General features: G+C 49.5%; 1 protein-coding gene across 1 annotated transcript; it reads left to right on the forward strand.

Moving 5' to 3' along the window:
• Positions 1-1,659: 1,659 nt before the first annotated feature.
• Positions 1,660-20,762, forward strand: LOC117238232. Its single transcript, XM_033502982.1, has 3 exons — positions 1,660-3,391; positions 13,693-13,889; positions 18,530-20,762. Exons 1-3 carry the CDS (start codon positions 2,362-2,364, stop codon positions 18,773-18,775), a joined length of 1,473 nt encoding a protein of 490 aa, XP_033358873.1. The 5' UTR covers positions 1,660-2,361; the 3' UTR covers positions 18,776-20,762.
• Positions 20,763-23,643: the final 2,881 nt, after the last annotated feature.

Raw genomic sequence — 23,643 nt, forward strand, 5'->3', positions numbered from 1 at the left:
ATCACCGGCAACCTGCCGATCGGATTAGTTTAATCCTAAAATATTGTCCAGCCGGTATACAACAACATCGCGAAGATTCCGCGAAAGGCCAGTCGACCGCGTGCCCGGGGATTCGCCGGCCTAATGCCCCTTTGACGAGGATTCACTCGTTACGGGAGGCAATTAATTTTGCGTTCCGTGGCCTCATTACGATGGTCTTTGATGCGAGCTTTCGGCGGGGATTTTCGGCCCTTCGATAACGAAGTTGCAAAGTCGCTCGTTGTACCGGCACGATATCAATGGCGAGGCTTCGATCTGACGAGAATAAAAACTAGAAGCTAACCCGGAGGATCTTATCTCGTTATCCCGCGCGTTTAACGTGCACCCTCGTGGACCGCTGCTGTACTCGGTCCGTCATTTCCCGTCTTCAACGGCCAGTCAGTTGGGAATCCACAACAAGCGCGTCAAAAACCTGCCAATCAAACTTCCAATTTCCATCAATCACCGACCGTTCGATACCGTCGTCTATCGTAGCCTGGTACAACGCGAGCCACCCCTGCCTCGTACGTACACCCTCCTACGTGCGAGTCCAGAGATCGCGAAATTTCCGCAGAAAAAATGATCCTGCTCGTTGCAGCAGCTCGACCAAGGTATCCCGACAACGTCATTATCTCGTCAAACAGGCGCGTAGCCACGACGACGCGACGACGCGACGAGGGAGACGAGGAGGAAACGTGCGCGCGCGCGTACACGCGTGCTCACGCACAGGTACCGACACAGACGCACGCGGGGATTGCCAATCAATTCGCGCATCGCGCCCGGGAATTAGACAATTAGGAGTCGTCACGTTCCCCGAGCAGTCGCCTCATCATCCCGGACCCCGCGTCGTTCCGCTTCAGCCCCTTCGAGCCGACCTTCCCCCACGCTCGTCCACTCGCTCGTTTTCATCCCCACGCGCGACGACGCGCATCAAGCGCCACCACGTTCTCGATCCAAGCAACGCCATCTGCCAGACGATGGGAACGCGAGGGGCCAACTCGATTTCCCCGATGCCGAAGCGGGAGAAGAACTCGAAGGCGACGTTGAAACTGGTGTTGGATTGGCCGAGTCGCGCGGTACAAACACGCCCACCGAACAGGGGTCCGGGTTAGGGCTGTGGTGTGACTGGAGTGGTTCGCATTGGCCGAGGATAGGACACGGTACCGGTTGCACGGGTTCCGCGGGGGCGGCGCGCCACGGCGGCAAGCACCGCGACGCCGGCCGCCACCGAGAAGAGAGAGGACGTCTCGGCAGGCCGCAGCCGCAGCCGAACTGGTAATCAGTGTCGTTTCCGCGCCAGCACTGGCCACCACGCGGCAGATTACGCAGATTACGCTCTGCACACCCCCCGCGCGTAGCCGGCCGTTGTGACACCGGATTGTGAGAGTGCGACGGGGACGATACGCGAATCCTAGCATCGGCTACGAGCTTCGGTTACCTGGGAAATTGCATCGTATGTTGCAATCGACGCTTGGACGGAATCGTTCGACGGAACTCTGACAACGAGAGATACGAAGTTGAGAAGTGCGCTTGGTTCTTGGCTCTTGCGATTCGACGTCGTTTCGCAAGTGCACTGGCGCGAGAGACTGTGAGCGTCGGAAACACGGATCGACGATATGTATTGACGCGTCGCTCGTTCGTCGAACCGAGACCGAAAAGTGGATCGAGGGAAGAACCGTAAGAATCGGTAACGACAATGTCGTCGACTGCTTGAGCAGAAAGACCGGGAGAAATCGAATCGTCATGCCGGTCTCGTAAAGAAACTGTTGTGACTTTAATGGGGGGATCCGCTCGCGCCGGCTCGGTCGGTCCACGACGATGCGGCGGGTTCTGAGAATAACGGGCTTGGGAGTCGTTCGTCGAATGCCAGCCCGTGAACATCGCCGATGATGCTGCTCGGTATCGAACTAATTGCGAGTCGATAAACTGCTACGATGACAGTTGTCCCTTGCACGTCGCACTGACGTTCGGCAGTTGGCGTCGATAAGCGTGCAGAAGCGAGGAAAACGGAGAACGATGACCGCGACATCGTAGGTCGGTGGACGATACTCGTGCCGGTAGAAGACGAACGGTTTCCAAGGATAAAGCGGTGGCGAGTAGCACGCACGTCCGCTCGTTAGCTGCTAGTGGCGTCGTCCAGATAGCCGAGTGAAAATTACGATGTGCGTTAAGTGATCGATGGCGAGGTCTTGCAGAGACATTTAGGAAGCTCGTGCTTCGACCGAGGATAGGCGCTACGACGAAATTCATAGCCTGCTAACTCGTCGAGAATCGACCAACGACCTGATCCCACGATCCTCGTTCTCGAGCGGTACGAAAAGGAAGGAAAAAAGGGTAATCGGCATGAGTAACAGCGAGGGCGTGGTGACGGGCCAAGGAACCGGAAACGATCGCCTCTGCGAGGACGTCGATATGGCAACTTCGACGTCCGCGTCGTCCAACTTGAAGCCACGAAGCGGCAAGATCAGCTTCAGCGTGGACTCCCTGCTGAGCGACATGAAGAAGACCGGCGTCAGCGGTGGCGCGTTCGCTCGACGAGAGAGCGACGATCGGATGGATACTGAGAAAAACGTGGACGTGGAAGCGAGGTATCGCGAGTTGCTTCTCGAACAGCAGAGACTTCAGAGCAGAGAGTTACTAGCGAGGTTGAGTCCACACGGGCTGGCGTTCGCCAATCACCATCATCATCATCATCATCCGTCGAGCAGACTGGATCAGGATCATCCGTCGGCCGGTCGGCAGGAGATTCTCACCGTGAAGGATTTCTCGAGAACGGCCAGTCACGACAAGTCTTCGTCGCCGATTAGAATAGACCAGGAGGTTCAGAGGGATCGAGACGATCGACGATTGTCCGCCAGTTCGCCGGCCAACAGGATCGCCGAATCTATGATTCAGAGGGAACGCGGCCAGGAGGAGGACGAGAGGATGGACAGGATCGCTGGTCCGCGATCCGTGTCGCCGGTCAGTAGACGAGAGATCATGGACGATAGAAGCGACTCCGAGGCGAATCGTTCGCTGGAAGGCGACAGGACCACCGATCATTTGGATCTGGAGGATCAAGAGATCAGAAGCGTGGGACAGTCGGAGGATTTAAACGTGATGGACTCGGACTGCGAGCTGGACAGAGAGCTGGACAACAATCAAGAGAAGGAGGAGAAGTCGAGTCCGGTAGTGCCTCAACCGATTCATCCGGGAGTTCAGAGGCCGTCTCAAGGACCGCCTTACCTCGCCGGTGCACCCGGTGCACCCGGCTGGAATCCTGCGGGATTTCCGCATTCTCTCGCGGGCTTCGCGTGGCTACCCCCACCTCCGCACCCGCACAATCCTCACGGACATCTTTACACGCCTCACGGAGGGCCAACTAGTCCGAACGGTAAGTACCTTTCTTTCTTCTGTCCTGACCTTCGACCCGCTCCGTGTTTCCATCCGTGCGTTTCCGTAAGGACGGTGCCACTCGCCGGTCCGGAACAGAATCGCCGGATCGAACGGCGCGATCGACGAACGAAAGCGAAGCCCGTGATTTAAAGGGCAGGCCCGAGAGGCAGCGTGTTCGAGTCCGCCAGAGAGACGGAAGCCGCTTATTATAAAATAAACGATGGAACCGCTATCGCGCGTCCCACATCTCGCGCTCGAGTCGACCGTAATTGCGCGCACAATTTTACAGCCGAATTGATCCCTTCGTACAGATTATTCGCAATAAAGGAGTCCCTTAAGAGCGCGTTTAATCGTCGGTTGTAAAAACGAGACGCGTATAATCCACCATGGTATCGCCTTATCGAAACAGAACGCGCGCGCGTCCATCCTACTCGAAGAAACTCGCTTCCTCTCGCTACTTGCTAACACGATCTTGCTATTACGATCTCGGTTCCTCGACCAACCTGTACCATCGCGTTAGAAATACACGGGCGAATCTCGGAAATAACAAAGCCCGCCTCCTAAATGGTATAAACGGAAGAAAATGGGAAACCGGTTGGCGTGAAACCGCTTGAAATTCAGGCGAACCGTAGAAAGGAGCATCGATTCGCGGCTGGCGCGCGCGCGCAGCCCATTATTCTCCGGCATCAAAGCCACATCGCGCGGTTCGCCGGTGGAATATTAGCCGAGGGCCGGGTACACGCTACTTATCAAGCCGATTTACGGGTACGGCGTAACTAACTTGCCTCCGTAAATCGTTATTCTCGTTTCTTTTTCGCCTATCGGCGGTGGGTTGCGAGCCGCGCGGCAGTCCCAGGTTACAATGTTGATGATTAGGAAGGAGTACGCCGGGTGCCGGTGGCACAGGCCACGACACTCGTAACACGCAGCCCCATAACGCTCGATATTAGCGGTGCCGGTCACGCGAGAACCCGGTTATTATCGGAATTACGTGCTAAAGCGTTCGCCACTGGTCCGCTTCTTCGGCTACGGCTACGTAATTCAACTCTGGAACTCGGAAGTTGTTAGGCTAGAAAAGCCTTTCCACCTCGAGAGGAGACCACGCTGTTCTACCGAGTTCTCTCGCGAATTTATACTAAGTTTTTCCTCGGGTTGGTTCTACGTGGCTGTAAGACGCGGCAGGAATTTCGCATTTTGGCAACGATACATACGCGTTGAGAGGGCTCGACGTCGATATTCGCGAACGAAAATAAACGATATCGCGGACTATGAGATCGGGTATCGCGAGATTGTTAGATTCGACGGAAAAATGATTTATTAACGAGCAGACGACGCGGTCACGGCAAACACGATGATTGGACGTAACGAATCTTTTACGTCTGGTTTTCGTATCGCGATATGCGACGCAACATGGACAATGCGGAGACGCGTTTTTCTGAATTGCATTCTTTATCTTCGCGCCAGAGATCTAACGACAATGGTTTCCAGTTTCTCGACTTTGTTGCGTTAATGTCGCTCGAACAATGACGATGATTAACAATTCGCGATTCTTTGATACCAACTACCCAGGCTGTTAGACGCACCTTCCATCCTTCGTTTCCTGCTTGAGCGTTCGTTGTCATCCTGACGCGGATGAGAAACGAGAATCGTCGTTTACGAAGCGAAACGAAATATGTATTTGAAAGTTGGCGGATAGCAGCGCGTCGATGTATCCAGGGAAAACTGTTAATCGCGTCGGTATCGGTGACGTTTAGTGTCGCAACGATTTCCACGAAACGATTTGCTCGAAGAAAAAATCGGTCTTCGACGTTAGAGGACTATGGCGATCGAGTAAATCACCGATTGACTGGAATTACTTTTGTTTCCTGTCGAGCCAGGGCGTGGAATACGTCAACCACGCGAAATAATCGGTCAATTAAACTAGCTGGCTACCCGTTTCGATCCATGAATCGTTCTACTCGCGGAAACGTGCCGTGGCAATGCCTTCGCTCCTGATTCTGACATCCACGTCGATTCTTACACGTAATTGACAATTTCACCTCGTCGATGACAGCTTTGTGTCAACTGCTTTAAAGTCTGGTAATTCTGCCTAGCTCCAATTAAAATTTTTACCCTGCCAAATTAACTTCGTTCAGAGAATTCGGGATCAAAGTCTTACAGGTTCTTCTCTTCTTTACGCTAAAAGGTATTTACTCTCGTTCGACGTTTCGTAAATTAAAATTTCTCAAGTCCTCGGTTGATAACAGCTTCGTGTCGAGTCCCTCGGAGTCTCGACCTCCGATTAAAACTGTTGCCATCCCCCCCCCCCTCCCCCAATAAACGTTTATTTAAAAAATCTTCCACGAACCTATAAAATAAAATATATAAATAAAAAGGATACGTATACTAGACTGTCATTGGTTGTCCCTTTATCCGAATCTCGACGGTCTATGCAAAAATCGAGAAATCATGCAAAACGGGGACTCGACGAGGGAAGCGGAGTTCCGTAGTTTTCGCCAACGAAATTACAAACGGTACGGTAGTGGGAAACGCGCGTCGTTTCCGAGAAAGAAATCTCGAAGGTCGTTAAAGGCTGGTAGAAAGATCTCGAGGAAGGAACGCGAACGCGTACGTGTGGAAGAGAAGTACATCTCTCGGGTAGTGTCGTTAGCACCGTGTAGCCCAACGCTGAAGACAGGGGATGGACACAGGGAGGTGTACTCGGTAGTTCTCGAGCTCCGAGGAGCATGATAGAGTCATACATAACGTCGGCCATCCATAATGCATTCAAGTCGGTCTAAAAACTGCCCTTGTTAGGTTCGCCCTGGCACACCCAGCTTCCTGACCAACCTCATCCACTCGCGCTTTTTGCGAATAATAACGACAAACCGCTCGCCTCTGTCTCCCCTTTCTCTACGCTCTTCTCCTTCTCTATATCGGTCACGATATTTCCTCCGTCTTCCTTTTCTCCCTTCTATCGCCCCCTGCGAGATCTTTTTCGTTCGCTTTGCAGCGCGAGACCAATTACCCGCGTCTCTCGACCGAGCTCCGGCCAAGTTGATCCGTTTCGAATTTCCTCGACGCTGATTAACGCAGTCTTTCCCGTTCCTTCGCTGTCTCGGTGGATGGCCACTGATTAGACAGCATCTCTTCGAGGTGAACGAGTTTTTCGAACGCGTACGACGCTAGTCGTGGGTGACGACGGTTCGACGTGGAATTTCCAGGGTGTTCTGGCACGATCCACAGAAGCCAGACATTAGGATGCTTTCGGTAGTTAGGTTCCTTTAGCAGATGGCTGTTCTACGCCGAGATTCGTTCGTTACCATTTCTCCTTCGGTTTTCTAGTAGACGTTGCAATCTTGCGAGTGGAACGGCGATTAGATGGATCGGCAAGTTGATGAAGCGAGAGGCGTGCAAGGTGTATGAATATTATCTCGCGAACGTTCAACGTTCCCGTTGCACCATCTGTTAAAACGTCGTTGCGAACTCGCCAGCGGCTGCGTACGTTAGTAGCTTTCGCGGGCTATCGAATCTTTCGTTGGTCGGGCAAATTGCTACTGGTAAAGCGAACTGGTTCTCGGCTAAATTCGTCGGTGGTCATCGTCGAACGATAGAAACGCGAATGCCGTTGCGTGCCGGCGAAATATTCAGCGGAGAAAAACGCATTGCCGACAGCTGTGAATGGAGTGCCTTCGTTGCCACGCAAAAACATAGCCAGACCGCGAGGAGTCGTGTTGCAAATTCTAATTGCCCTGCTTTCACCTAGCTTCGGCCGTTTTTGCTTTTCCGATACTACTCGCAGAGTGACGCGCGTAACTTCGACCATAACCTTCGAAATCTCTGTTTCTATAAAAATTCAACTTTCGAACTCTATTCTCGATGGCGTTAATCGCGATCGGTTCGTAGAAACGTGGTAGAATCGTACGAAGGATGGCAGGCGTCGACGAAAAGTTAGACGATGGAAAGCTCATCAGAGAGTTAGGGTGGTTATCAGAAAGGCAGGGGTATCGAGGGGGGAGGGTGTGTGCGATACTAGCCTCGTCCAGCCGATAGATAATCCGTAGGCCTGTCACTGGGCGGTGGCGTTTCGAAAATTATGAATACGGACGTCATTTATAACGCTCGAACGCCACCGTCGGCCTGTACGCATTTATCTGCTGGCCTCCGTGTCCAGGAATGAATTAACGACGCTCGTCCCCGATGATGTTCCACAAAATATTTCGAACAATTCATCATTCCTGCCCGAGCGTAATTACCGTCCACGTAGCGTTTCGTCGGGGAAACGAGCACCGCCGACGGTCTGCCGCGGTTTTTCCGGAAGCCGGCCCAAGAAAATCCACCCCTTGGCGCGTTAATTGCCGTGAAACGAGCCCTTTCTTCTCGTTTATTGATAATCGACCACCGACATTCTTCCGAAGCGTCTCGATATCTTTGCGTATTCCTTGCAGCGGTTCAGGTTTTTCAACGGGGCGTTTCTAAGAATCGAAGAGACGCAGCGATAACAAGACGCAGATGCGATACGAAGAGGAGAGGGAGGAACGTAACAAGCCACGTTTCTCATTTTTTACGGCACAGCAATTTCGAAACTCGGTACGTCGCGTCGTCGATCGATCCCGCGTTGGTTAGCGCAATTGCCTTTTTGTTCGACGTTGCGCTTGAACGTGCGTTTTCTCGTCCTCTTCGAAATTATTAATCCGCTTGTCCGGTTAATTACACCTTCGACTTCTGCGAAATTCTATCGAAATTTTCTCGGTTGTCCTTGAAAGCGTCACGTCTCTGTGACTAACAAGTTGTTCTCGTTTTCAATCGCGTAATACTAAAATTGTTCTGCTTGATGATAATGCGACGCTAGAGTGCACGAATGCTAGGAAAAACACACTTACCGTTCTTTTTCTCCGTGATTCTCATATTCGGGGCTATTGAAGATGACAGAGAAACGAATTACAGCGTGGACTCGGACGCTAATGAATCACATTCATTTGCAACGTTTTGTACAATTCGGCGGCTGTTGGATACGTTGAGTTAGATACCGCCGATGGTAGATAAGTAACTCCGCCGGACACGCCGAGATAGGATAAATGGTGCACACCTGTTCGAAGGATTTTTATGGAAGCTGCTTTCAGATTCATGGAGAATTTGAGAGAGACGGTGGTTCGCTATTCGATAACGCGACGAATTAGCATTTCGCCGGCTTCTCATGGGATTACCGTGTATCTACATTCACCGCATAGCCAAATAGACTAAATAAACCGCATACAGACATCCGTCGACCTTGTATCTCGATAAAAAAACCAATGAAAGACGTTGAACTTTAGGTCGAACGTCCAACTCTATCCGTCAACCAAGAATTTGTACAACTATCGTTTGTTCCGATCTTGGCGAAATATTTCTTTTATAAAAAAAAAAAAAAACAGTAGAACCTATTTTAGAGAATTCATCGCTGAAACTGGGAAATTTTTGACAGAAAGAATCTTACTCGATAGAACGAGAAGAACAGAAACGTTACCGTGTAATTTTTCCTAAACGTCGCTATATATGGTTTTTCCCCCCAACGACGTAACAACTATCGTTTCTAAAATTCGTCAGAACGAAACTGCTGCCGCTGATAACCAACGTACCGAACACGCAACGCCAACGGAAGTATCGTTCTCTTTATTCTCTGACTCGATCGATATTCCATTCATGCCGATTTTTATCGCTAATTATGCGGCGCAGCAAACGAACGATCCGCATGCACGGAGATCGTTATTAACGCGTTTAATTAGCGCGGTTCGAGCGCGTGGCTGGGTCTAGCGCAGCGCGGACCGCGCGCGATTTCTCGGTGAAACGATACGGGAATATTCGACAACGAACGACAACGAGCGGACGAAACAATGCGATCGTACGCGCCTGACGCATCTAACCTCGTTAGTCCCTACGTAGCATGTGGTAATTAACGAGAATTAATTGGCTAGCAAGAAGAACATATCGATCTGTTGCGCGACTGGAATCGCCGATTCACGGAGACGCGTGCTTGCCACTCGAAGCATTTCTCTTCCGATTGTGCTGCGTTTCATCACGCGTCGATCGACGTCTCGTTAATTTCGAATCTCCGGCAGATTAAATAATTAAGTTTTCGTTAGGTCCGGCACTACCACGCCGCTTATCCCCAGAAGCGACCTGGTGTTCGTGCGGATTTCCTCCGCGTTAATAAAAAACAAAAAAGAGGTCTCCGTGTCTTATTCGATAAGGGAATCGAAGCAACGATTATCCGTTATCTTATCGTCTTTTTCGCGGAAAACAACGTGGACGTTATTGGACTTTTAGTGAATTATATGAAATTATACGCAGGTACCTGTACCGTGTTCGTTCGTTGCAGCTAACGCAAGTAACACGACTAACGTTTCTATAATATTTCTCAATACTCGTTACAACCTGACATTTAGGTGAAAAATTAACGTCAAAGCGTTCAACGTAGAGTTTGCTGGAGGATAGAGATGTCGCAAAAAGTGATATTGCCATAACACGGAAACTGGTAGAAGATTGAACGATAAAAGAAAATTATATAGGAAGAACAACGCACGCTTGCTATCCCAGCGGCTTATGATCCGCAATTAATCGTAGAAAGCGGGCAAATTAGTAATCGGGTGCAACTTATTGCAGCAGAGCAGGAGTAAAAGTTTAATTGGTCGGTCGGAGTTGGAGGTTCGTCTTATTTGCGAAAGAGTCGGGAACTTTGTCGCGCTGCTGGCCGAGAGTCGACGAATATCTGGATTCTCCGCGGAGAACGTTCGCGCGTATACGCTGCCACGTATCGATCATAAATTATGCGAACATTTAATTAGCAGAAATTAATTGTCGTTCATAAGAAACATATTGAACGAGGGGCCGGTGATTAGTAAGAGACGTAACTGGCCGCGATACGCGAATTGTTAGCGCGATATCGCGAGCGTCGACAGAGAGCAAAAGATGAAACCCGTTTCGTTCTGCGTTTCATCAGCGACTATTTTACCCGGCAAAGAATTTATTGCCGCCGCGATGGAGCAACTTCATTGGGAATTCATTACTCTTTCCCTCGCGAGTAGATAATGCGTTAGATGTACGGAGAAGAAGCTCGCGATACAAATGATTCGCGATAAATCTCGATAATTAATAACGAACATTTTACGCGACTCCGTGACGCGGAGTTATCGGTGAAAAAGGTAAGAAAGCGTGGATATTTTAAGGGCAGCTTTCTCGTGTCGTGTTCTAAAATGTCGTAAACCGTTAAATATCGAATACAGTAGGTACATACGTTCGGGCAACCGTTAATTACGATCACTTGATTTTACTCGATCTTTACGTCGGCCACGACTAATTGCTTTCTTCCATCGCAATTCCAATTACGAGGCACAAAAAGCGAAGCGATCGCAGTCGCTTGTCTTATCGGAACTGGGATTTACGCTATCGTTGGTCCATTAACATCGTTTGTACATGGAAGTCGTTTCCCGGACCAGGAGAGCTTTTCACGCGCTATAGATTTCTAATTGGCTTTTTCTGCCGCGGAAACAGCCACGGGAATATTCGAATCTATACTCGAAGCTTCTTTTCGCGGAACGTATTCCTTTCGAATATCCTGGATCGTTTCTTCGAGTAACGCCGTCGCGAACGCCTCTCAGCGGCCGAGTGTCGCAAGCAGCCGACGCAATCGCCCATTGAAACTTCCGTGTGCCACGTGGTGCCGAGAGACAATGCCGAGCCAAACTCGCGCACAAACGCGAGAACACGAAAGGAAAGAGCGTAAAAGTTCCGCCAGGCTGGCCAGGGACAGGCGCAGGTGCTTTGTCCACGCGCTCCGCGGAAAGTCAGGCCGCAAGATATATTTCCTCGGAGATCCTAGCGAGCGTTTAATTAGCAGAAATTAATTAGCCTCTAAGAGGAACATATTGATCGGTTATGTGAGCGGACTAGCCAAGCAGGCTGGTCGATAGCGGTGAAACGGGCAACGCCAACCAGAATGGAAGACGTAATACCGATGTCGCGACAGATCCGCTGGACAATGCCGCCAGCCCGTTCCCCGCTTTTTGTCCCTGGCCGATCGTTAATTAGCGCGTGGAATTCGCCGTTGCCCCGCTGCTTGCCACGAAATCGTCATCCTTTCGACCCGGTCCTCGACCGAACAGTGGCTTTTTGTCACTGGGGCCGACCAACGAAATCGTCCACACGTCGCAGTACTCTACCGATTCACCTTGCCGATGCTATACCGATAGTTTTACCTACCGATCGACGACGGACGATCGCTAACGACGTTTCCTTTCTTCGTACCGTTAACGATAATCGAGCGTACCGGTGAAGCAACGCGGCGAATTGTGTGTCCCCTTAACGTCGCCTTGTCCATGGTGAAAATTGCATCGTAAAAATGAATCGACGGACGAGGTAACGGTAGAACGGTAGTTTTTACAGAGTGGCTGAAGCTTTCAGGTAAACGAGTAGTAATTAGTTTCTTTGCCGTAGAACCGGCAGACGTTATAGACAGACGTTCGATCGCAACGGGTATGCCTACGTTGAAACGTACAAGGATGCTCGAAGCTCGCGAGTTCGTTTAAAATACCACGAACGACGAGACAGTCGTTCTCTGGCGGAGAAAGAATCCGTAGCAAAACGAGAGCAGACCGAAGGAAGGATCGGCTAATGACACGCGTACGAGTTAATCATCGAACGGCAGCAGGACGCGAGGATAATCACCGCGTTGAACGAAACGCGAGCGTAACGGGCAAACGATTTATTTTTTTTTTTTTTCCTCTTTACGATTCAATTTTATCGATCGTTGGCAACCGATCGGCGGGGAACCGTTGGCCTCGGCGGTCGAACGTGCCCGGGTTCGCTTCTGTAAATCGGGGATTAAACGACGAACGGTCGACGCTGGTCGCGGAGAAACGCGCGTGCGCACGCACGATCGACGACCGGGTAATTTATGTGAACGCGATCGTTAACGCGAAACGAGGCTGGATTTTCGCGCTGCCATCTCGATCGTTTCTGTCTCTTTGTCTTTTTCTTTCCCGTGAGTTTCTTGCAGTCGATGAAAGTCCAGTTGGCGTTCTGTACTTGGTTCGTGTCGAACCTGAGGTGAATTTGTCGAACACTCGAGTACGCCGATTTCCCCGACGACATCCAAAAGAGGATGATCTTGCCATTTCGTACGAGCGTCGATACTTCGAAGCCAAGGACTGAACTTAAGGTGCTGGAATAATGAAATCGCGTAAAATCGTTCTCGACGAACCGAATTGAAATCGGTAAAGGAAGGAAACCGGTAAAAGTTTAGCGCGTTTTCGTTGAAAGGGTAGCGCGCGCGCGCGCGCGCTAATTAACGGCCGTCGGTGAACGTTATCGGTGGCTCGCGGATAATTATTATGCAACGCGTACACGGGAATAACGCGACGATAATTTCGTACCATCCGAACAAATCTGCGCAGACATGATTAATATTACGAACTTTGTAACGCTATCGGATATTCGAGGGCGTCTCTCTCGTTTCTATCGCGTTCGATGACATAATAAACGATAAGCATATATATATATAAATATATACATATATAGCATGGACGATCTTCCTTTCGCTGCTTCGATCGACCGACATAATGCATTTTTAATCGATCGAGAGCCGCCCGAAGGAAGAGACAGACGGAAGAAACGTGTGTTCGCGTTCGTTGTGTGTAAATAGCGGTCTAGTAAGTAAGCGTAAATATCCGTAAATGCATTAATCATTGACGAGTGGCACGGAGAAAGATGATGAAAATAATGGTATAATTGCGACTTCCCTTCTCTCTTCTTTCCATCGTGTTTCCCCGTGCGTCGGTAACCACGATATCGAACGTTAATTTATCAGCCTCGATAGTACGACAATAATTACCTGGACTATCGCATCGCCAAAAAATACTCTACGGTTCCGTGCCGTCGATATCTTAATTCGCTTCCCCGATGTGATCGTTCGTGTTAATTATTCCGCGTGTAGACATATTCTCTCGTGTAGCGATCGAGCGAGCGCTGCGCCATCGCGGTCGTGGACATCGCCGGTTTATAACGTTGCCTCTTAAACCGCCGTGTTTCGTTACCTTTGCTTCGGCAGATCACGTAATTAATCTACCTACCTCGAAAGGTAATTAATTCTTTGGTTCTTCGCGCAAGTATCTTTGAAAAGGCTCGATACTCTCTTCGACAACGCCCTATTCCACAGATCTTGCAAAGGATCCTCGACTTCCCTCGAATAAATTTCTAATTCGCCAAAGTGTACGTTGCTGGGAGAACCAGTCCCCGTCCAATCGTGTTTTATCACTGATCGACAGTTTTTCGGATCTGTTGCAGGCGATCTGAGGCTGCCAGGACCGGGGCCAGGGCCGGTCAGGTGCACCCTGAGGAAGCACAAGCCAAATCGCAAGCCGAGGACACCGTTCACCACGCAGCAGCTGCTCTCCCTGGAGAAAAAATTTCGCGAAAAGCAGTACCTAACCATCGCCGAACGAGCGGAATTCTCGTCGTCCCTTCACCTCACGGAAACGCAGGTGAGACTCGTCGAAAGAGTTTGCCATTAAGCTTCTAACCGCCGCGAACAATTAGCCATTAGAGGAGAAGCGTTTTGCGCGCGGCTTTGCAAACGCGTGTAGACGCGTCGGACGTAAAGAAATCCTACGCGTTTAGTTGCTATACTCCGTAGAGTATTGCTCGAAGAAATTACGTACTTCGGCGGAGATAATCAAACGATCGTAAATTTGTATGTCCCCGTTGAGTGGTCGAAAGTAAATAACGGACGCTCAAGTACCAATATGGAAATTGACTATTAGGTTTTGAAAATGTGTATAGTAAAACACGGTTTGACTAAACGTGTCTGGGGAGAAGACGAAGATTTACCGGCTATCTCCTCTTATTAGTTCCGACGATACGAGATAATGCACGGAAAACCGATGTTGAGCACGTCTGTGCATTTTGTCCCTTTATGACACACGCGCAATCTACGAAACACCGCTCGAACGAACGATCGTCCGTCGATATAGAGATACACGTGAAACTCTATACAACGGCAAGTTCGCAAGTTCGAGTAACAAAAGCTCGGCCGAAGATGAGCGTTAATTTGTTCGTACGAAGGAGCCGCGAGTAAACGGGAGTTACACTGCGAAGAGATTTAATCGATCGTTCAGCCAGATATTAGATACTTGGAAATATCGTAGCCTGAAATACGTAGAACTCGAGCTTGTAAGAGGCTAAGAAGCTATTCTCGGAAACGCGTAAATAGAGAAAGTCGCAAAAAAGAGTGGCTCGCACGCAACAAGAGGCTCATTTCGTTCGAAAGCCCGTCCCGTGAACTTACGATTCGTCCGTCCTTTAAGTACATTTGTTCGTCTCCCTGTAGTTTCTCGCGATGCTATTTTATTTCCCTCTCTTACGGCCGGTTCGTTCGTTCGTTCTTTGTTTCGTAATTGCCCGGCCAGGTCGCGATCGAAACGAGCAAATTCTTGTCTGGTTCTCGCGCATCAGATACATCACATCGAGGCGGGTAATTACACACCCTTCTACGGAGTCGGCTGGCAATTAACATGATTGACGTTAATTAAATTGAACGTAATGAAATGATATTATACGTAATTTTTGTATCGGGCGAAATGATCGGTGCTCATTTGGCGCGCAACGAACAGAAGACGCTTTTAAATGCCGCCGGTAACGGATCGACCGGGCCGAATTGTTTTCTCCATTTCTCCATTCTATGCATCGTCGTACGTACGCGCGACACCGTGGCGAATCAAAATACATACACGAATTCGTTTCGGTTTTTTGGAGTTTCCGTGCGTTTTTGCGACACCCGATCGCTCGCTTCGGGCGCAATTTCTTTCAAACTTTACGTCGACCAAGTTTCAAAATGTTTTATATAACGCGCGCAACATATTCGTAAAAAGCGTTTCTAGGAGTGTTAGGATACTTTCACGAACAACTGTACATTGTAGGCGATATAATTGCGATACTAAGAAGGACTTACCATGTACACGCGTAACTATACCACGGCTTGACCGGATCTATAAATTCACCTGCTTGTAGAGACTCGTAAAGTTGATACGCTGGTTCATTTGCTACGTGCACCTTGTAAAATTGCTTAGGAATAACGAAAACTCGGCCTGGAACATTGAAAAGTGTTTTTATCGATACACTGGGGTAGAGAGAGAGAGAGAGAGAGCACGGTGATTAGCTGTCTGACCCTAACGTTCTGCTTCTACTGCTAATTTGTACTAAACGCGGTCAACTGTTTCCTCCGCTGATGATAACGAAATACACGCTCTGCCGGGATATTAATTAACCACGGTACTAAGCCGCTAATCATCGCCGATGTAAGTATGTTTGAAATAGATCGTGTCTCACGAGACAGAAATTTGTCAGGCGAATCGTAATCTCGCGGCCGACCGACTCGATTCGTTTAACGGTCGTTTGAATAACGATGGAAGAAAAATCCGTAATAAAATTAACCAGCCGCGTTAACGCCAGCTAGACGTTCGTTGTCCCGCAACACGTGTAGCAGCCAGACCAAAAAGACGATCGCCATCGGGCTATTATCGTTCGCTCGGCTAGCGTGTTCGAATACACTTTGCGAATTCATTACGATGCATCGGACGAAACGAAGCCTCGTCCTGTTCGTTTGCTTAGATAAGCTACGATCGTTCCGTCGCCTCTCGTCTTCCTCGTCCTTCCGAAACAGTCTCCTCATCGCCACCCTGTCGGCACTCTTCTCTCGTTATTCAGCCGCGACGAACAGGTATGTCCGCGATTTGGCTTGCGATATTCGCGCGGTTACAACGCAATAGCGCCGTTTTCTCGGTTCCTGTTCGAGGGATCGATCCTTCTCGAAGGAACGGTTTTGGCGTTGCCGTTCGTGTCTTTGAAAAATGATCCGTTATGGATCGATTCGATCCAGTCGCCTACGCGTTACAGATAGAGGACAACGATCGAGATTTAACCTGTTCGGTTTCTCCGGTCGAAGGATCGACTTTAATCCTTCGACACGGTGATCGAGGAAAGGGAGGATAATCGTAGGAACGGAATAGAAAACGCAGAGGCGGTGTTACTATTCCCGTGGCTGGAAAATTGAGCGCGCGAACCGTCGATGGTAAAGCGTTAGGCTAACCGTGAAAAACAGGAAGTCGTCGCTGAAGAGAAAAACCACGCGGAATATCGCAATATGTCTTTCCTCCTTCGGGGAACCAGTAACGATTTGATTGCACATTGTCACGCGATGCGAGATTTCTACTTTCTAAGCGACGAGAGTATCCTCCGCGAGGCCTGAGTTACGTACATACGCCTAACGTGTCCGACATCGTGGCTGATTTATTAAAGAGTTACGCGATTTATATCGGTTTTTTTCTCTTTCTTTCTCGCATCTGCATTCTTATTTACCCTTAAACTCGCCAACATTATACCAGCTTTAGCGATCAGATTACGGCTCCTTGAACTCGTTACGCGTGCTCCAGGGTGTTTAATGCTAATTCCCCGGGGAGCTAACGTAGTCGGCGCGCATTACGCTCGATAAAAATAGTGGTAACGAGAATAATAACGACGATAATAGGAAGATCGTCGTTGTTACGCATGCAGCTACTAGGACATTAGCGTTCGGATGATGGATTAAGTCGCTGGATGAAGCGTTCTTCCAACATCCTTGATACTATAACAGTTAGGAATATTTCAACGATTCCAACAAATCTTTTGAATAATTTCCGTTTAATTCGAACAATCCATTGTTCGTGCGACCGTTTCATCGAAATCCTTCGATCTCGAACACGCGTCGTCTTTCTCCTTTTCTACCTATCGGATGCACCTAAACCAATTCTAATTACGAACCTTTTACCAACACGTTTAGGCCAAGGTATCGACGAATTCGATTCGAGGTACGATTCTTTATACATCGCCGGTGCGATTAATAACATCGAGACAACCGTGCGTACGTTCTTTAAATAGTCGCTGACGCGACCAAAGAGAACGCAAAATTTTCCATTGGGCGATTCCCGCAGGGAAATCACGATCGATTGCTCGTACTTGCTACTAAAAACAGACGCTAAACGCCGGAGGACCGATGGTCGGACAGCGTGTCGCAATTCGATGATTCGCGACGCGGCTACAGCGGCGGCCGCATCTGTCCAAACAGAAAAATTGGCCGGCGACTGTGCAAACACAATTAACCGGCCGAGAGAAGGGTTTCGAGCCGCGAATTCGAGCCGCATATTTTTCCACGTAGCAAGTTTCCAACTACATCGACGAATTCCAACAGGCCGCTCCGTACGACCGGCTGCTTTCACCAATTTGAGCCGGCTAATTACGCGCTAAATAGCCGTTCATGCAGTACCGTGGTGCACCTATTTTCTCTACTCGACGTTCAGCTCGATCCCGTCGCGTCCCTTGTTAGACCGCTTACGTAGCGCACGCTTGATCGATAGCGTAATTATTTAATTACGCGGCCGCGCGTATCTCTCTCGCCTGTGTCCGTCCACCGCGACCGTTTTCTACTTTAGCTGCAAGTCGCGTCAAGCTTCCGTGGACCAGTCGTCTACGAGTACGGGGACGAAGTTCGACGAAAATCCGTCTTGGAAATTATAGATCGTCTAGCGGTAGACGTAAATTACGAGTCGAAAATAAATAGCGTCTTGGGTGTCGATTACGGTTACTGCTACGTACGTACCGGATAATAGCTCGAGGTGATGCGGTGCTCGTTTCTGCGGTAACGATTTGTAGAACAAATTTTGAGAACCGAGCGCAGCGACGATCGATCGTTAAGAATTTTTACTTCGTGCGATTATTACGTCGTTGTCCGTGCAACGAAATATTTCTCGACCAATCTTGAAGGGGATTTGTAGCTTTCGTTGGTAATCGTAATCGATCTCCAAATCCGAAGAGAAGAACACGGTCGTCTCGTAGAGAAATAACGCAAAGATCAAGAACGCTTTATTTGTACAAATTACGCAATTTAACGGACGTGTATATCGTTCGGCTCTGAGATCTCGCGAATGTCCGACTAGGTTACAAGAGGATATCGCGGAGCCAGTAGAAACCGACGAATGCATCGGTTTATTTTTTAACAAAGCCAACTTCTTCGCAAAGATAGCGCGAAACAATCGGTTCTCGTGACCCTCGGTAACCAGATTTAACCCTTCACAAGTTTCCTCTGTTGCAGGTGAAAATTTGGTTCCAAAACAGGCGAGCGAAGGCGAAGCGCCTGCAGGAGGCGGAAATCGAGAAGCTGAGGCTTTCCGCGAGGCCCTTGTTGCACCCGAGTTTTGGCTCTGGCCTGATGTTCTCCGGAGTGGGGCCTCCTGGAACACCAGGAGTGCCTCCCTTCATCGCGGCGGCCATGGCTAGGCACACCCATGTCGCAGCCGCGGCAGCCATGTTCATGGGGCCCCCTGGACACAGACCTTAATAAGGCAGAGTCGAGCTGCGCGAACTCAAGTCGCTCGAATCCTGGCCAGTCTGCCTGATCCAGACTGCTGAACGACAAGAAACGCGTTGCGAGATTCGATCGAGCTCGAACGACTCGCGGAATCGACTGGACCATAGCCTGGCGGCTCGTCGACTTCGTTTGGAAAAAAAAAAAAACGACAACTGCGAGATTCGTTGGAAGCGACTTGTGGAATCGCTGTGCGGATAACGAGGTGGAAGAAACGAGGACCAGAGAGGAATCTGTGGTGGTTTGAAAGATGGTGATGGGTTTGGAGAATCGGTGTCAAAGTTTCGAGATTCGGGAAAGCAGAGAAATTATTTTTTCGAGGCGCGGTCGGTGTTCGAGTATGAAACGAAGGGGTGAGAAAATCGGGTGGAATAAATGGAGCAGGGGCTTTTCGAATTTGTGGTAATAAATAATCAGTGATTTGTGATTGCGAGGAAAATAGCGAAGGAAAGAATAGAGAGAAGGTGGTTTTCGAAGGGTGGCATCGCGAACGACGTACCGCGATGCCATTAATTAAGCGAAAGCTGCACATTCCAAAAGACTTTACGGTCTATCGCCAGGAAGAGGAAAACAAACCGATAACCACCGGTCGGGTGAAAAGCGCGATCTTCAAACTCATCACCGTGTTGGAGAACCTCGGAGAAATCGGAGATTTCGCTTCCATCGAATCTGCGAAACCTATTCCAGTGACGATAAGTGAACGATCTGGTACGGACGTGAAGGAAATTGTACGCGAGGTCGGCGCGAGTTTATAACGCGCGATACGAGAATGCCGGTGTTCGTTCGTCGTAGGAAGCGACGCGACGAAATGTTTTCAGCTTTGGTCGCGAAACGATAAATCGACGGGTGACTTTTACTGCCGCGATCGTTCGCCAGAGTCAGGGAAAAGTCTTTGAAAACGTGGCACCGAACTCGCTGACTTTCGTTTCTCTTTTGTTTTCCTACGTTCGCCGGTTTCTTCGCCCCGAAATGATTTTATTCCGCGCGAAACAGACACGGATGAATTTACGAATACGACGACGAACGTGATCGAATAGTCGAGAGGCTGGTCCGTACGATCGTGACGCGACGGCATTTAGAAAGCATTTTCAAGGCGTTTGATCTCACAATGAAAAAAATCGTACGAAACCGATGTATATATTGTAAATAGACGTCTATCGAATCGCGTAAGTGTACGTATGTATATATAAATATTAATATATCGACGCATGTACAGGACGTTCGGCTTCCGATTTCGCGAAGAGAGAGAATGCGACGAAAACCGGAGGCGATCGACGAAAAGAGCAAAACGAGATGCGACTCTCGACGACGTTGTGATCGCGACTCCGCCGTTTCAATTAACCCGCTCCTTCGGCTCGTTTATCCCCCGGAGGGAAATTTACGGGTGAGATAATCGATTAGGTTGAAGAAAAAGAAGAAGAGAGAAATACGCTACGTAGCCGATGACTCCACTCTAGAACAGCTCAGCTAGAATTCCCGCTCGCAAATCGTTCTTTAACGATCGCATCGAACCGAGTCGAGAAGTTCGACAGGTCGGACGTCTCGTTCGTTTAATCGGTCTTTCATCGAGCTACGCACACAGAGATTCGAAATTACAGACTTGACACGCGATCTTCAATAGTGTCCGCTGAACGCAGCAACCGGTGTGACGTAACAAATAAATTCTCTTTTTTCTAAAAGGTACGTAGAAATCCGCGCGTTTTCCCAGCCAAATTCTTCGCTAGATTCGGTAAATGCGTTCGTTAAAATGGGATATTTTTTCCGTTTCGCGCGTCCAAAGGACGAGGAAAAGCGTAAATTTCGATGGCATCCGCGATCGACTCGAGATCGACGAATGTATCGCGAGCATACTGCGAACGCGACGAGGTCACGGATGTACCTAAGCGCTCTGTATAAATGTAACATGATAATTTATCCATGGAAGTATACCATAGCGAAATAAAAATGATTTCAGTATTTACGCCGACTTGTTATCGATTACTCTTGCGTTTATCCAACCGTAATAAATCTTCGAAGGTTGTCGCGTTATTTCGCGGATCGATCGAGGAGTGACTCGTGAAATCGAAACGAAACGCCAGATCCTTAAGTAATCTCCGTGGCTTTCAGGATACGCGACCAAGAGCCAAAGGTAAGTGAAGGAGAGAGTCATCGAACCTGGATCGATCGTCATTACGTACGATTGAACGGGAGAAAATAAAAGAGTAAAAAGAAAAGAATAATCCGTAGAAGTGAGAGAGAGAGAGAGAGAGAGAGAGAGGATCGTGGCATCGACCTCGTCTCTTAGTCGAGCGTGATCCTTCGTTGAAAGAAGTATTATGTATATCTTATGGAACGAAGGGAACGAAAGACGAGGGGAAAAAATAAAAATGAGAGAAACGAGGAGAAAAGAGAAATGAAAGAAAAAAAAGGGGGGCTCCGTCGGGCGCAACGAAATGTATCGCAAAGTCATCGGTGAGGAGAGCGACGGTCTCGTATATGGCAAGTAGTCGAGGCAACGGTATAGGGCGGCCGAAAGTGTCCGCCAGATAATTAGAAATATGTTAATCCGGCGTAGCCGCTAATTGGTTTTTGACTAAATTTTTAATTAAGTCTTAAGCCCGGGCGGCGCGCTGATTTATCGCGCGGATCCTCCGGCTAATTATAAAATATACGTATACGTACGAGAGACCCACGCACACGTGACGCCGCCGCGTATCTACGCGGACCCCAGCCCCTGTGTATGCACCTGTCTCGAATAATCTGTCCATGAGCGTCGTCGACCACCTTCCATTTCTCTTCGATACGGATATCGACCGTCCAATTAGAATCGATTTCTCTCGTCGTTCGCTTCTTTATCGAAATATTCGATATCGTTAAAAATCCTGAACCATCTACGAACTTACTTTCTCGAGTAAGAAGATGTTGAGCAGGAAATTAACGCGTCGTAAGATAAAACGAAGTGGTGTTCGTATCCTCATAAGAGGTGGGGAATTTGGAAAAAACAGAGTCAAGCGATCGTCGCGATTCAAACGGAAATTCGACGTTTCGGTTACGAGTCGACGCCAATGCGTGCGTTCGCGTCTACTTACGGGTCCACGTTGCCTATCTGCAAGAACGGGGTAGAGTCAGCGGAGCCACCTTCTCGGACTAAAACGAGAAAGCCGGCGGATCCGTTCCACTGGCACGTCCGATCAAAGAAGTTCGCCGCCTTCTTTGAATCCCTCGGCCGCTCGTAACTGTCGTCCTTTCGTTCGAGACCGGTAGCCTAATTGTTTCTAGCGGAGCCGCTGATATACGGGTTATTAGAAACGGTCAAATCGCCGGAAGTTGTCGCCGTTTTACGACCCGGGTCTTGGTCCAGCCTTTACGTGCCTCGCGCTCTCGTTTTTACGCGGCTCCCTCGGAAAAGTACACGACCGAACGCAAATTCGTGGTATTTTAATCGCTGGTAACGTCGATCGGAATCGCGCGACGCGAAACTGCGAGTAAACGATTGGCGAATCGCAGAGACACGCATCGCCAGAGACGGAGTATTCGTCAGTAGCGTGACTAAAGGGCACAAAGTACGAGTATCGAGGCGGACGTTGTCACGCCGAACCGACTTTCCCCTCTTTAATACGCAACTGCATCTTGGTGGAAGATCACCTACGCGAGCATTCGCAGAGATATACGGAGGAAACGATGACGACGATAACAACGAGCGGCTGGAGGAGGTGGAAAGGAAGGCGAGCAAACGCGCAAACATCGACCCTCTAGAACGACGATTTACCGTTAAAGGGTTTACAAACAGGCGCCAGGTATTTGCTACCTCCGCGGATCGGAAGCTCTCTCGGTTGCCTCTCTTTGTTCAACGTCGCGCGGTCCTTTTCTTCCTCGCTGCTCGATGTCCGCTGCTGGCCTCCGTTTCACCGGATCCCTCTATGCCACGGGAGAGTCTCTGTTACACGCGCTCCGATCGGCGCTCCCATATAGATGAAATTTATGTACGAGGCCGACCGATCCTACGCATGCGGTCACATTGAGCGCTGACAATTAATTAAAGAATAATTTCTTGTCTTCGCGATACCCGGAGGAGCGTCGCCAGTTGGCGGCCAATTATGCCTCCGGACGAGAACGGAATACCAAGCAGGCCTGTCCACGACATCGAGAGAGCCCCTTCGATGTGTTCGCTCCGTGCTACCGCTCCTCACCGTCTTCTCTCCCCCCTTTCTCTCTCTCTCTCTCTCTCGTATCGTCTCTACGACCGACTACTCTTCTTTTCCGTCTGTCGCGTTCCCGCCACGATTCCTTCCCTAACCGTGTTCCACGCATCGCACAATGAGAAGCCTGGATCTCGCGCGTCCGTCGAGAATTTCAACCGGATACGATGAACCCAGAGAAACGACGAGCGATACGCGTCAGGTTTTCGGCGAATTTCGCAAAGTGCGTTGCGCGGGATTAGGAGGAGCGAAGGACGCGTGCGAAAAAGACGGAATTTAAACAAAAAGCAGAAGCGCGTAAATCGTTCGTTCGTTTGGAATATACGTGCTTGGTTGCAATTAAGATTGAAACGAAGGCGAAATATCATTTGGTTTACAACGACGACCCGTATCGAGCGTGCGAAAGCCGGAGCGTACGAGCTCCGGAATTACAAGCGTGAAATGCGTATGAGCATCGTGTTGGCCGGTTTTCACCAGGATTCACGTCGGACCCGAAAAGGGTAAGAACTGGGGCCAAACGCTAGCCTCTGGACCGGAAGGTAGCCAGGGAGGGGGGAAAAAATTCACGGTTAACGCGTGCATCGAAAGCAGGCCTCCCCTCGTTCAGTTTATCCAAATTAATTGGTCGTAAATTAAGCGGCTGGTCGGACGAGCACGGCGAAA

The sequence above is a fragment of the Bombus vosnesenskii genome, unplaced genomic scaffold (assembly GCF_011952255.1).
Source record: "Bombus vosnesenskii isolate JDL3184/JDL3185 unplaced genomic scaffold, Bvos_JDL3184-5_v1.1 scf7180000013264, whole genome shotgun sequence".
Lineage (NCBI taxonomy): Eukaryota > Metazoa > Arthropoda > Insecta > Hymenoptera > Apidae > Bombus > Bombus vosnesenskii.